This window comes from Felis catus, chromosome D4 (genome assembly GCF_018350175.1).
Source record: "Felis catus isolate Fca126 chromosome D4, F.catus_Fca126_mat1.0, whole genome shotgun sequence".
Classification (NCBI taxonomy): Eukaryota; Metazoa; Chordata; class Mammalia; order Carnivora; family Felidae; genus Felis; species Felis catus.
In genome coordinates, this window is record NC_058380.1 from 59,181,478 (window position 1) to 59,196,939 (window position 15,462).

General features: G+C 40.0%; 1 protein-coding gene across 15 annotated transcripts in view; it reads left to right on the forward strand.

Moving 5' to 3' along the window:
* Positions 1–15,462, forward strand: part of FRMPD1 (FERM and PDZ domain containing 1) — a 147,055-nt gene that overhangs the window by 104,567 nt on the left and 27,026 nt on the right. For 11 of the 15 annotated variants that reach the window (XM_023242457.2, XM_045043160.1, XM_023242456.2 and 8 more), the window contains 3 exons: positions 4,334–4,491; positions 5,370–5,472; positions 8,331–8,376. In XM_023242457.2, the coding sequence (XP_023098225.1) occupies positions 4,334–4,491; positions 5,370–5,472; positions 8,331–8,376 (307 nt within the window). Of the gene's footprint in view, positions 1–30; positions 528–3,666; positions 4,012–4,333; positions 4,492–5,369; positions 5,473–8,330; positions 8,377–15,462 lie in introns of those variants that run through there. The other 4 variants (XM_023242461.2, XM_023242460.2, XM_045043159.1 and 1 more) reach the window with 4 other exon arrangements.

Genomic DNA, 15,462 nt, shown 5'->3' on the forward strand with positions numbered 1-15,462 from the left:
AATCCCAGGGGTTTATTATTTTTATTTACATTTGGTTCTTTACTTGACATGTAATAGTACTCTGTAGCCCTTTTGACTGTACTTCTCTAATTAATAAAGTACATTCTCTATGTTATTTACCAATTTTATTTCTTCATGTACAAGTTGTCGATGTACTTAGTTTTAGCATGTGAAGTCTGGGTATTTACTGCATGTGTTTATGCCCATTCTTCATATGTTTGTATTGCAGCCTTCCCCCACCCCCCGCCCAGAATTTTATTTTTTTTAAAGCTGATTCGCCTTATTTTCAACAGCTTTATTGAGATATAATTTGTGTACTCTACAATTCACCCACTTAAAGCATACAACTCATTGGTTTTTAATACATCCACAGAAATGTACAACCGTCACTGCAATCCATTTGGGAAGATTTTCACCCAAAAAAGAAACTCCATACATATTAGTAGTTCCTTCCAGAATTCTCCTGCTTTCAGCCCTAGGCAACTACTACTTTGTCTCTAAAGATTTGCCTATTCTGAATATATCATGTAAGTGGAGTCACGTGGTATGTGTGTGTTTGTTTTTGTGGCTGGCCTTTGACTTAGCATAATGTGTTCAAAGTACATCCATATTTCATCATGTATTCATATTTTGTTGCTAAATAATATTGTGCTGTGGAATATTTTCTTTGTTATTTCATCAGGTGATGTACATTTGGACTGTTTCCACTTTGGGGCTATTAGGAATATTGTTGCTATGAGTATTTGTGAGTTTGCTCGGACATGTGTTTTCATTTCTCTTGGGGTTATATGTAGGAGCGGCCTTGGTGGGTCTTATGATTTTCAATGTTTAGTCTTTTGAGGAACTGCCAGATGATATCAGGGCTCCATTTTCTCCACATCTTTGTCAACACTTGACCTGTCTTTTTGGTTATGGCCATCCTAGTGGGTATAAAAAGTGGTATCTCCTTGAGGTTTTGATTTGCATTTCCATAATGGCTAATGATGTTAAGCATCTTTTCACATACTTACCCATTGTCGGTATATCTTTGGAGAATGTCCATGTAAATTGTTCGTCCACTTTTCATTATTTTTCTTTTTTGTTTGCGTTTATAAGAATTCTTTATTCTAGCTGCAAGGTTCTTATCAAATATATGATTTGCAAATCTTTTCTCCCACAGTGTGGGTTTTTTCACTTTCTTAATTGGGCCCTTTGAAACACAAAAGTTTTTAATTTTGATGAAGTTCAGTTTATCTGCATATTCATTGTCCCTTATACTTTTGGTATCCTATCCAGGTCACAAAGATTTACTCCTATATTTTCTCCTAAGAGTGACACAGTTTTAGCTCTTATATTTAGGTCTTATGATCCAGTGTGAGTCAATTTTTGTTTATATGAGGGAGAAATTACAAGCTTTTATGGCTTAAAGTTTTCCTATTTTGTTATCCAATTTTTTTAATTTATTTGTATTTATGTGTGACTGAGGGCCTGGATATTGCATTTGATTTACATATAAAGACTGACAATTCAGTTATTGGAAAATTTTAAGTATGTTTGGACTGATATGCTCTCTAAATATGAAATACACACTGGATTTTGAAGGCTTAATCTGAAAAAGAATGCAAAATATCTCATCGATTTTGTTGTTGTTGGTTGCATGTTGAAGTGATAGCATTTTGGATATATTGGGTTAAATAAAAAATATGTCAAACTTCGTTTTACCTGTCTTTTTCCACCATTTCTCATGAGGCTGTTAGAAACCTTACGTTTTACATATGTGACTTGCATCATATCCCACTTGGCCAGCACTGTACTGGGAGCTATACTACAGAGCCTTTGAAGAAGGGGGCCCCGATTTGGAACCCCCTTCCCAGTTGTGTGATTTTAAGTAAAAGTCTCTCAAAGGAAGATTCAGTCTCCTTATCCATAAAATAGGGATGATAATTATACCCACCACACAGGTTTGTTGGGAAGGTTAGGTGAGTGAGCTATGAAAATGTTGGATCACTCCTGGATACTTGCTTAATAAATATTATTAATGATTATCACCATTGCTGTAACTGCTACTTGTACCGTCACCAATTTATCAAGTTTTTTTTTTTTAATTCTGGAGGAATTTTTGACTGATATATTAAATCTATATTTTTGTTTAGAACTTAATATTTTTTTTTTTTGTTAAAATTTTTTTCATGTTTATTTTTGAGAGAGAGACAGAGCATGAGTGGGGGAGGGGCAGAGAGAGAGGGAGACACAGAACCCGAAGCAGGCTCCAGGCTCTGAGCTGTCAGCACAGAGCCTGCCCTACACGGAGCTCAAACCCACAAACTGTGAGATCATGACCTGAGCTGAAGTCAGACGCTTAACTGATAGAGCCTTACAGGAGCCCCAGTATTTTTATTTTTTAATATTTAGTCTTCCCAACCAGGAATCCAACATAACTTTAGCCCAATCCTTGTGTCTTCCTTCAATACGTCAGCTGATTAAGACTACCTAGCACCTAGGGGCGCCTGGCTGGCTCAATTGGTGGAGCGTGCGACTCTTGATCTTGGGGTTGTGGGCTTGAGCCCCACGTTGGGTCATAGAAATTACTTAAAAATAAAATCTTTAAAAAAAAAAAAGAATGCCTAACACCTAATATACATCCAGCTAAACTGTTTTAATGAGTTATAGAGTGCTTTTTGAGGCTGTGTTTTTTTATCCTGCAACTCCACTCACCTTACTTTTTTAGCACCAGCAGTTCTCTTTGTTGATCATTTTGTAGTTATCATCATCTGTTTAAAAACAAGTGGTGCCTTCCATTTCCTGTGCTTATTATGCTTCTAACTGTTTTTCCTTCTCTGATAATGATCACACGCATTTTTCCCCGCAGCATTTAATGGGAGTAGTGTCTAGGGTATCCTTCCTGTTGCTTTTTTAAAAGCATGTAAATGTTGATTTTTGGCTCTCAGCATAGTATATTATTATTTGGAAAGTCCCTTTCATAGCTTTAAAGGTTTTTTTTTTTTTTTTAATCGGGAATAACTATGGGCTTTATTCACTATACATTTATTCACTACACATTTCCAGTTTTGTTTCTTCCCTGTCATTAGGTCTGTCTGCTGGCACTTCTCAGTGTTACCCATGTGCTTGCCTAGAAGAAATCCCCTCTTTGCTTCTAAGCTGTGGGGGGTCAGGTCATCATCTGTTCAGACAGCCTGAATCAGCTCAAAGCTGGGGTCTGAGGAGCTCCTTGGTGGATAATGTGCATGAGGCTTTGTACTTGGGGTTGTCACATGCATTTTGGTACCCTGAAGCCATTTTGTTATATTTCCTGATCCTTGTTGAAGTTTGAGATCATTATAAATGACAGGTGATTTTCAGATAAGCGACGTCCTGTTGCATTAGACAGAGTTTCTGACAGTGTTTGGTAAATGGAGGAGAATAAATGATAGGGCTTAGCTGCAGAGCCCCGGGGGGACTGTTACTCCTCCACATTTCTGTTGTTTATTAATAATAATAAGCACCTCATCCCGTCACCATTTGACCTTCCTCAGAAAGGACCACTGACTCTCAAAGGGGAAAAAATCATTTCCCACAGACATAGGAGAAATAGCTTGTGAGTTGGTTTGTGGTTTTGAGAGAGACAAAGCACAGCTTTCAACTTACCTGCTTTTAGACGTATAGAAAACATACATGTTTTTAAAGATTACTGTAGAGGGAGTCTGAAGACCAGCTGGCATTTCCTACTGGAATCCTCACAGTTTACAAATTTGAAAGGGAAGTGAAATTCATCTCAAAGCTAAAAAGGAAACAAAATCACCAAAGAAACAATCCATCTATGCAGTTAGTCAGCATCAGACATCCAGACTGAATGGCTCCTCGATCCTGTTCACGGTCGCTGTTTTTCCTCTTCTGTACCTCTGCTGAAGCACTGCCTCCTTCCTGGAATGCCTGTCCATGCATCCAGGCATCCACCCACGCAGCAGCGGCCATTGAACATCTTCTGTGTGCTGGGATCTGGGCTGCGTACACATACCCTCAACATCTCTCAAGGTGCAGCTCCAATGCCCCCTCTTGTGGGTAGCGAATGCTTTCCTGATCCCCTCCTCCGCAAAGTTAAAACTGCTCTCCCCTTCTCTGAGTGCCCACAGCATGTCATGACTTCTCTTTTAGAGGCTGCTGCTGTTCCACTGGGTGTTTTTATCCCCTGGTGTTTGTGCCTGATCTCTGTCACGAGGAGAGTTGGGGTGTGCTCAGCTTTGCATCTTCCTCTTCCAGGATGCCTAGGGCTGTCCCAGTTTGGGACCACCACCTAGAATCCACCCCCTCTTTTTTTTTTTTTTTTTTTTTAATCGTAAAACTCTTTCTCTTCCAGGGCTAAAGTTGCTGTAGCCGATGGGCCTCCCGGGATCTCAATCCAGACCCTCACCCCTATGAAACACACAGTAAAAATAGACAAAGACGTCCTCCTCCAGGACTATGGATTCCACATTTCTGAGAGCCTACCCCTCACAGTCGTGGCTGTCACAGCAGGTAGGGGCTGACTGGGAAACAAGAAAGGAGTTTGACTTCTGGGGGTGGGGGGGGAGAAGTAGTCCTGGATCTCGTCCCATCTCTCTGTCCTAGAATGTAATTTCGAAAATGCTACCCCAGGAAGTTAGGGCACATCTAATTCTGACCTAATTCTGTCTAGAACCTTGTACCTTCCTTTGGTGTGGGGAGGGAGGAAGCCGCAAGTGCACTTGCTGATCTGAACCCCAGGCTCCTGCTGGCCTCAGCCAGGGTTTTGCCCACCCGTGGCCCCCTGGCCAGTCTCAGGGCAGTGACAGTATTTGGATCCACTGGCTCTTCTCTCTGAAACCCTGCATGCTCCAAGCTGGGGAGAGTTTCTGGCCAGAGAGTAATAGAAATTATTGATTTGTTTTCACTGAGTCTTTGTAAAATATAGGCTGTATCGTGGTGAAGAAGAACAGGCTGAAAATGTCTAGTGTTTGTTTTCATACATCAGCTATGTATTGATGTGAGATCTGGGTCTAGTTAAAATCTAATTTTGGTTTACATATACACGCATACGTGCGCGAGCACACAAACACATCACATAGTTTTTTAGAGGTGAATGTAATAGATTCACTTGCCAGCCCTGTTGATTCAGGGGGTTTCTGCTAGTTTTCTTTCCCAGGACAGTCTCCTAATATCCCTTGAAGGTGATGGGTGGTAGGTATATTATCCACATTTTGTAAATAGGGAAACAGACTCATGCGAGCCCAAAGCTGGCTGAGGGGTTTGGAGGTACGGGGAGTAAGCTGGTGCCCTGGGGACTGGATCAGCCTGCCATTTAGTTGTGCTGCTGTGACACCTGGGGTCTGGGCCCTCCTGGCATGAACACCAATTACTTCTTCTCTGTCCAACAGGAGGTTCTGCTCACGGCAAGCTTTTCCCTGGTGATCAGATCCTCCAAATGAACAACGAGCCTGCCGAAAGTCTTTCCTGTGAACGAGCAGCCGATATACTGAGGTACTAAATTGCCTCCATTATCCCCAGAGTTACACAGATGATCACAGAGCAAAGATGGGTGACAGGACAGGAATGACATAATTGATCTCCTCGTGGTTTTAATAGGGACCAGGCTCCTTTAAAGTGGCAGTAGCTGCCTCATTTTAGAATTCGGTTACACCGTGCTCCCCTTCATCTGCCTAGAGAAGTGACAGAGGGACACAGGGTGCTGTATTATGACCCCCCTGCTATGCTAGACACTGTGCCAGGCTCTGCAGGGAAGGTAGTTATGAATAACACGTGGACGCTACCCAGTAAGGATTTCTAGGGTTGTTGTGACATATGCCAAAGATCGAACCAAATTGACACTAAACCTGTCAGTTCTTCTTTAATCCTTTTGATAAATATTCTTAAATGCCCTTGGACACACAGCCTGGTTGGCATGTATGTAGTCTCACTGACCTGGCAGCTGCCGCCTTCTCCCTGGTGGTGTTGTGACCTGCGTCACTTCCTGCCTGGACCGTGATCTCTCTCAGAGCAGGTGCACGGTGACTGCTCAGTTGAACGAGTGAAGATAGTTAGCACCAATTGCTGACCCTGGTTTTAAGACAGAGGAACGTAAGTGACAGAAGAGGAGAGGGCTCACGGACATCTCATAGGCACCTACGGGCTTTGTCTTTCAAATTTTTCGACACTGTTTTGATGACTTTAATATAAACATTAGAAATGAGAAATAGAGTTCCATGAAAGCCAACTTGAAGATAGTTAGATGATGCCTCTTTTGTGAGTGGGGTGGTTTTCATTTCCCAAGGCATATCATGCACAGCACACACTGAATAATAGGTAATAGTCAGAAAATCAGAGTAAGAGAAAATGAAAATGCAGGAAGCACGCAGTCTCACTGTGGAGAGACAGGCATACACAGCTTAAGATTTATAGAGAATCCATCAAAGTTGTAGAAAATAGAAGCCTTTCAACCAAGGCCAATATTGCTTCAGGATGACCAGAGAATAAATTGAGTGGGTGGGGCAGCCTCAGGAAAGGATTTGATGATTTCATTCCAGAATATGACATATGGTTATGGAAATCATGAAGTGTGCTTTCCCAGTTATTGGGTGATTTTCTCAAAGATGATCAATGCCAGCAAATTAAGTTTAGATTTTCAGCGATACTAATATTTCTGCCAGGCTAGATCAGACTGTGACTAACAAGCCAAATTATTGTCAAACTAAAGTGGTGGACTGGCATTTGAGTGGTTAGGTAACATTGAACGCAGTCTGTTTACTGAGCACCTTCTCTGGGCAAAGAGCCTGGTGGGGCAAAGGGTCCGCTCCCCAGACACCTGCAGGCTGGTAGTGCGGAAGTGCCTCACGCTCACCCCTGTGAGGTTGAGGGCAGACAGTGGGTCAAGAGGAGCACAGTAAAGGGGTTGTAAAAGCTACAGATTCCTCCAACTTGGGGGGAAGTGGTGGTCTGAGAAAACAGAGGTCCAGAAGTAATTCAGCTGTACCTTTAATGCTGGGTAGAATTTGGCCTTGAAAGGTGGATGGAGGTGGAGGTTGATCCAGGCAAAGGAGTGATAAGCAGGAACCGCTGGGTGAGGAGAGGGGGCGGGGATGCTGAACAGGTCAGTTTGCCTAAGACACCACATGCCTAAAGGAAGCTTCTGGGAAGCAAGGCCCACATGGTGGAGGGTCTCCAATGCTGACACAGCAAGTTCAGGTGTTCCTCTTTTCCTGGAAGGGTGAGCCCTCAAAGACCTCTCAGCAGGGAGGTTACTTGAGCCATCTGTGCTCTCTGCCATATACTGCATGTGGGGATCCCAGGACTGCTTTATTTTTTAGCTTAGTTCCCAGTGCCATTGCCACTTATAAAGGGAAAAATCCAAGCAAAACACTGGCACAACAAAACCTCTCTAATCCCTCCAAATATCTGTGAGGCCTGAATGTCCTTTTGAGAGCACTTGGACCTTGGTTCATTGTAGATTATCTCGGGAAAGGCCTGCTCTTATGGAAAATGGAAATGAGGCAATCCCCAGACACAGCTGCAGGTTGATTTTACCCATTTGAGGAAGGAACACACCAGCAGCAATTGGCCTAACTGCTCATATTGCAAGAAGTCAAATGAAATTATTTTGCAAATGGCTTCTCTATGTAGCAATGGCAAAGAAAAAGGAAAATATGGATTGATTTCCAGTTCTCTCCTCTAATACAAGATGGAAGTTAGGCCGTTGTCTGGTTGACTTTTATCATTTTTGGAATCTAAGACATAATAACAAGACAGAAATGTATAGTATCTTGATACGTGATTCGGCTCATTACACTGACCTTGTGTGCCCAAGCACCACAAACTGATTGGCTTTTATCTGATTTATGTGAAATACACATTCATTCATTCATTCATTCATTCAATTTTAGTGAAATGTTTAGCCTAAGTTATTTGAAAAAACAACCTGAGTTATCTGTGTTATTGCTATGTTTTCTCTTAAAAGTTGTTTTTTTTGACATAAACCTAGCTAATGGTCATACCAACTATATGAGTTCCCCGTCATATAGACTAAATTAAACCTAAGTGACTTAATTAAGTGGCTGTAGGTATAGACTAGATGGTAGAGGTGGAAATTTGAAGATTCCCTCAAGGTGGGAGGGGTATTCTGGGACAGCTTCAGTTCATTTGCAGAACATTGCTTTTCTCAACGTCTTTCTCAGGGTTGCTGAGCCAAAGATGCTGAGGCAAAAGAGGCTGGTTTATACTTCTGCCAGTCTTTTTGACCTTGGTGTGAGCGTGTGTACACACACACATGCACACACACATACACACACACACACACAGCACCCAGAATGAGGAAATGTTTTATCTTTCTTTATTTTTTTTTTCAGGGAAGCTGAAGACTCTCTTTCAATCACAGTTGTTCGCTGCACATCGGTAAATCTCTTGCTACATCACGTTAGTTTTATTCTTTTCATCCCCAAGATCCCAACCCACAGTGGGATATCCTTCAGAGAATGAATAGGGAAGGCAATGGTAGAAGGGGCAGTGGCCAGACAGTGGACAGGCAGGCACTCAACGTTGCCCGAAGACAGCCAACGCATCAGTGTTGTGGAGGAAACAGATATGGGTCCAGGTTTCCAGAACTTGTCCAGCTAAGGAGACAGATCCATGATTACACAAAGTGGGATGATGATAAGTGTACCAAACGACAAGTTTCAAAATAAGTGTAGTGTGTTGCGACTTTGGGCAAGTCAGTAAGTTTCAGTTGGCATTTTTGTAAAACAGTGGTGATGACAATAATTGTCTTGTTTCTCTAATGCATTGTTATGAGGACAAGTGAGGTGTTGGATATGAAAGTGTGTCATCAGCTCTGAAGCTCATCACAAGACAAGGGGTGGCATAGACAATGGACTGGAAGGAAGTGGCAATCCTAAACACCAGAGGCCAAGGAGCCCTTTATCTGTGACAGGAAAAAGTATATAATCAAGTCATAAGAGGAAGAACTACCAAGGAGGAAAAGGTGACAGAAAACTCTCATCCGGAGTGACTTCAATATATACCTCTTAGCCTTGGCCACATAAAGACAAAAAAATAAATAGGGGCATGGGGAATTTCAATAAGCATTTAATAATCTAACCTAATTGACCACATACTATGCTATCAAAGAAACTCAATAAATTACCCAAATAACAAACTATATATCTCTTCCAAATATAATAAAATAGGAATTAATAACTATCAACAACTTAATTAAAACTATCCAGCCATTCAGAAATATGAATGCAGTCTCTCAAGTCAAGCAGAAAAGCAAAACTATACCGTTCTAGACTAGTTAGGAGAAAAAAATTTTTTGTTTATTTATTTTTGAGAGAGAGAGAGCGAGCACGAACTGGGGAGGGATGGAGAGAGAGAGGGAGACACAGAATCCAGTGCAGCCTCCAGGCTCCAAGCTGTCAGCACAGAGCCCAACACAGGGCTCACACCCATGAACTGTGAGATCATAACCTGAGCCGAAGTTGGATGTTCAACCATCTGAGCCACCCAGGCACCCCAGTTAGGAGAAAATTTAAAACTAGAAGTCTGCTTTTAACAATTTATGTGCAATTGAAACTATACTCGGGGTAAAATTTATGGCCTTAGGTGATTTTATGATTTAATAAGGAAATTGGTCAAGTGAAAATTCAGTGAAAGAAGTTGGAAGAAACAACTAATAAAACAAACATAAAGCAGAATAAAGAAACAACAAAAATCTAAATGATGCTTTGGAAAACAAAAATTGTAAATTTGATAAGTAAATCCAAGAGCTAGTTTGTTAAGGGAAAAAAATAAGAAAATAGGAAAACTTTAAGGAAAAGAAATAGATGGGCCCAATGTGAAGAAAAGTAGAATATTTTGAAGAATGTAAAAAAAAAAATTTTAACATAAAAAGAGATACATACCATGTTCTTTCATGGGAAGACTATTATGAATACCTTGGTTATTCTCAATGTATATTCTTTTATATATAGTAAATAGTATGTATGTATGTATTTATAAATTTCTTTCCAAGTTAGCATACAGTGCAATAATGATTTCAGGAGTAGAATCCAGTGATTTATCCCCTATGTATAACACCTAGTGCTCATCCCAGCAAGTGTCCTCTTTTTTTTTTTAATTTTTTCTTTAATTTTAATTTTTTTTAAATAATTTACATCCAAATTATCATATAGTGCAACAATGATTTCAGGAGTAGATTCCTTAATGCCCCTTACCCATTTAGCCTATCCCCCCCTCCCACAACCCTTCCAGTAACCCTCAGTTTGTTCTCTATATTTGTGAGTCTCTTCTGTTTTTTCCCCCTCCCTGTTTTTATATTATTTTTGTTTCCCTTCCCTTATGTTCCTCTGTTTTGTCTCTTAAAGTCCTCATATGAGTGAAGTCATATGATTTTTGTCTTTCTCTGACTAATTTCACTTAGCATAATACCCTCCAGTTCCATCCACGTAGTTGCAAATGGCAAGATTTCATTCTTTTTGGTTGCCGAGTAATACTCCATTGTATCTATATACCACATCTTCTTTATCCATTCATCCATCGATGGACGTTTGGGCTCTTCCCATACTTTGGCTATTGTTGATAGTGCTGCTATAAACATGGGGGTGCATGTGTCACTTCGAAACAGCACACCTGTATCCTGTGGATAAATGCCTAGTAGTGCAATTGCTGGGTTGTAGGGTAGTTCTATTTTTAGTTATTTGAGGAACCTCCATACTGTTTTTCAGAGTGGCTGCACCAGCTTTCATTCCCATCTCATATTGATGTATATTCTTAATGTGAATTCAAACTCCCCGTGGGACTTGTACTTGGATTTTGACAGTTTATCAAAGTGAGACACATCAAGAAGATCTTCTTATAGATGCAAGAAAAGCATTTGACAAAATATAGCATCCTTTCTTGATAAAAACCTTCAAGAAAGTAGGTACAGAAGTAACATACCTCAACATTATAAAAGTCATATATGAAAGGCCCACAGCTAATATCATCCTCCATGGGGAAAAACTGAGAACTTTTTCCCTAAGGCCAGGAACATGACAGGGATGTCAACTCTCATCACTGTTCTTCAACATAGTACTGGAAGTCCTAACCTCAGCAATCAGACAACAAAAAGAAATAAAAGGCATCCAAATTGGCAAAGAAGAAGTCAAACTTTCACTCTTCACAGATGACATGATACTCTACATGCAAAACCCAAAAGATTCTACCAGAAACCACTAGAACCAATACATGAATTCAGCAAAGTTGTAGAATCGGTTGCATTTCCATACTGAAGTAGCAGAAAGAGAAATCAAGGAATCAATTCCATTTACAATTGCACTAAAAACCGTAAAATACCTAGGAATAAACCTATCCAAAGAGGTAAAATATCTATACACTGAAAACTATAGAATGTTTATGAAATAAACTGAAGAAGATACAAAGAAAAACATTTCCATGCTCGTGGATTGGAAGAACAAATATTGTTAAAATGTCGATACTACCCAAAGTAATTTACACATTCAATGCAATTCCTATCAAAATAACACCAGCATTCTTCACAGAGCTAGAACAAACAATCCTAAAATTTGTATGGAACCAGAAAAGACCCCAAATAGCCAATGCAATCTTGGAAAAGAAAACCGAAGCAGGAGGCATCACAATTCTGGACTTTAAGCTGTATTACAAAGCTGTAATCATCAAGACAGTATGGTACTGGCACAAAAACAAACACATAGATTAATGGAACAGAATAAAGAACCCAGAAATGGACTTATAAATGTATGGCACATTTTTGACCAAGCAGGAAAGAGTACCCAGTGGAAAAAAAGACAATCTCTTTAACAAATGGTGCTGGGAAAACTGGACAGCAACATGCAGAAGAATGAAACTTGACCACTTTCTTACACCATACAGAAAAATAAATTCAAAATGAATGAAAGACCTAGATGTGAGATAGGAAACTATCAAAATCCTAAGGGAGAACACAGGCAGCAACCTCTTTGACCTCAGTAGTAACAATTTCTTACTAGACACATCTCCAGAGGCAAGGGAAACAAAACCAAAAATGAACTGTTAGTATCTCATCAAGATAAAAACCTTCTGCACAACGAAGAAAACAATCAGTAAAACTAAAAGGCAACTGACAGAATGGGAAAATATATTTGCAAATGACATATCAGATAAAGAGTATCCAAAATCTGTAAAGAACTTATTAAACTCAACATCCAGAAAACAATCCAGTGAAGAAATGGACAGAAGACACGAAAAGACACTTTTCCAAAGAAGACATCCAGATGGCTAACAGACACATGAAAAGATGCTCAACATCACCCATCGTCAGAGAAATACAGATCAAAACCACAACGAGATATTACCTCACACCTGTCAGAATGGTGAAAATTAACAACTCAGGAAACAATAGATGTTGGCGAGGATGCAGAGAAAGGGGAACCCTTTTGTACTGTTGGTGGGAATGTGAACTCGTGCAGCCACTCTGGAGACAGTGTGGAGGTTCCTCAAAAAGTTAAAAATAAAACTACCCTATGACCCAGCAATTGCACTACTAGCTATTTTTCCAAAGGATACAAAAATGCTGATTCGAAGGGACACATGCACCCCAGTGTTTATAGCAGCAGTATCAACAATAGCCAAATTATGGAAAGAACCCAAATATCCTTTGACTAATGAATGGATAAAGAAGATGTGGTATAGGGGGCACCTGGATGATTCAGTTGGTTAAGCGTCCGACTCTTGATTTCAGCCCAGGTCATGACCTCACAGTTCATGAGTTTGAGCCCTGCATCAGGCTCCACGCTGTCAGCATGGACCCTGCTTTTGATCCTCCCTCTCCCTCTCCCTCTCTCTCTCTCAAAATAAATAAATTAACTTAAGGGGCACCTGGGTGGCTCAGTTGGTTGAGCATCTGACTTTGGCTCAGGTCATGATCTTACTAGTTCATGAGTTTGAGCCTGCATCAGGCTCTGTGCTGACAGCTTGGAGCCTGTTTCAGATTCTGTGTTTCTCTTTCTCTCTGCCCCTCCCCTGCTCACACTCTGTCTCTCTGTCTCTCTCTCTCTCTCTCTCTCTCTCAAAAATGAATAAACATTAAATAAATAAATAAAATTAAAAAGATGTGTGTGTGACTGTGTGTGTGTATACACACACACACTCATACATACACACAATGGAATACCACTCAGCAATCAAAAAGAATGAAATATTTCCATTTGCAACAACATGGATAGAACTAGAGTGTATTTATGCTAAGCAAAATAAGTCCATCAGAGAAAGACAAATATCATATGATTTCACTCATGTGGAATTTAAGATGAACATAGGGGAAGAGAAGGAAAAATAAGATAAAAACAGAGAGGGAGGCAACCATAAAAGACTCTTAAATTACAGAGAACAAACTGAAGGCTGCTGGAGGGGAATGACTGGGGGGGGGGGGCGATGAGCTAAATGAGTGATGGGTATTAAGGAGGGCACTTATTGGGATGAGCCCGGGGTGTTATATGTAAGTGATGAATCACTGGGTTCTACTCTTGAAACTAATACTACACTGTATGTTAACTAACCTGAATCTAAATAAATAAGTATCTTTAAAAAAAAAGTAATGAGGATGGCCTTGATGTACCAGATTTTAAAACTAATAAAGCTAAAATAATTAAACAAGATATTGATAAAATGTTGAACATGTCAGTGTAATCCAATAGAAAGTCCTAGAATAGGTATTGATATAAGAATTTAGTATGTGGTAAATATGGCATCCCAAATCAGTGGGAGAAAAGATGATCCTTCATGAAATCAAGCTAAGACGTTTCCTTAAGCATTTGAAAAAAAATAAAGTCTCATGTCACATCATTTGATGTAATAATAATTAAATATAAAAAAACACAGAAATGGAGACAATATGGTTGGGTGTCTATCTGGTCGTAGGTTGTGGAAAGAATTCCTAAGTATATGGGGAGTGGGAGGAAGCACAATGGAACAAGCAGCTATTTGATTATGTGAAAAAAATTAAATTTCTATGACCCCAAAACTTCACAACACAAAGCAAAGAAATTGTGGTCTTTTCTCATTTTTGACAAGTATTGTCTTTTGTTTTTATTTCTTGGAAATAGAATAGGGAAAAAGCAACCTATATAGGATTAAGATGTTTGCCATAAATATGACAGACCAAGTGCTTTTGTGAACAAATAAATGGAGATTCTTCTAAGAATTTGTCTATGAAATAATGTGAAACCAATGTATTAAAAAAAGTACACTGAAAGCTAATCAGTATAAATGGTTGTACAGGTGTTAAGAGATTCTTTTTATTTAGCTGATTAGCATCTCAATGGAGAACATCTTAAACTTAATTAGATTTTTTTTTCCTGCTGTTTTCAAGAAATGAAAGCAAAAGATAACACTTGTTAAGTCAATAAGAAGGAAATAGAGGGGTGCCTGGGTGGCTCAGTCCCTTAAGCATCTGACTTCGGCTCAGGTCCTGATTTCACGTTTGTGAGTTCAAGCCCCACATTGGGCTCTATGCTGACAGCTCAGAGTGTGGAGCCTGCTTCAGATTGTGTCTCCCTCTTTCTCTGCCCCTCCTTGTCCCCCCCTTCTTGAAAATAAATAAAACGTTAAAAAAATTAAAAAAGAAAAAGAAGGAAATAGATTATAGTTGCATCCTCTTAAAAATGGAGTGTAGGGAGAGGAAAATTAATGTGTTACAGTACCACTCCTGAGATTCCCACAAGGTTCCCAAGAAGAGGAGGATGTGAATTCTGTGCTTCACAGGTCCTGCAGGAAAAGCTGACATTGGCCCATACCCTGAGAAATGCCCTGAGTATTATCTGGCCCATTCAGGCCTCTTGCCAGGAGTTATATGATCATAAGACAAATGATCATATATGTCTTACTTCAGCAACGATGCTCATCTTTGCCATAGCGGATTCTTAGAGTTCTCAAATGACTTGAAATTGATTAGGAATGATAAAATCCAAAGTTGGGGCATGCCTGGCTGGCTTACTTGGTGGAACATGCGACCCTTGATCTTGGATTGTGAGTTTGAGCCCCACATTGTGTGTAGAGATTACTTAAAAAATCTTTAAAAGAATAAATAAAATTCAAAGTTGGAATTTTAATTACTGCTTCTCTAAAACATAGAATTTTGGGGGAGGGGTGCCTGGGTGATTTAGTCAGTCGAGTGTCCGACTCTTGATTTTGGTTCTGGTCATGATCTTACAGTTTTTAAGTTTGAGCCCCGAGTCAGGCTCAGTCCTGATGGTATGGAGCCTGGTTGGAATTCTCGCTCTCCCTTTTTTGTGACAGAGTATGTATCCTTTCTCAAGGCAGCTAGTTTCATGGTTGAGTGGTTCTGAATGTGAGAGAGTCCCTTCTTCTCTGTGACTGCCCCCAACTAGTGGTAGTCAGGGCACATCTACTTTGTAAGAAATAAATTGGTGAAGATTTGGAATTGTGGCCTTCTCTTATCCAGGCTAAACACTGTTCCATCAACTC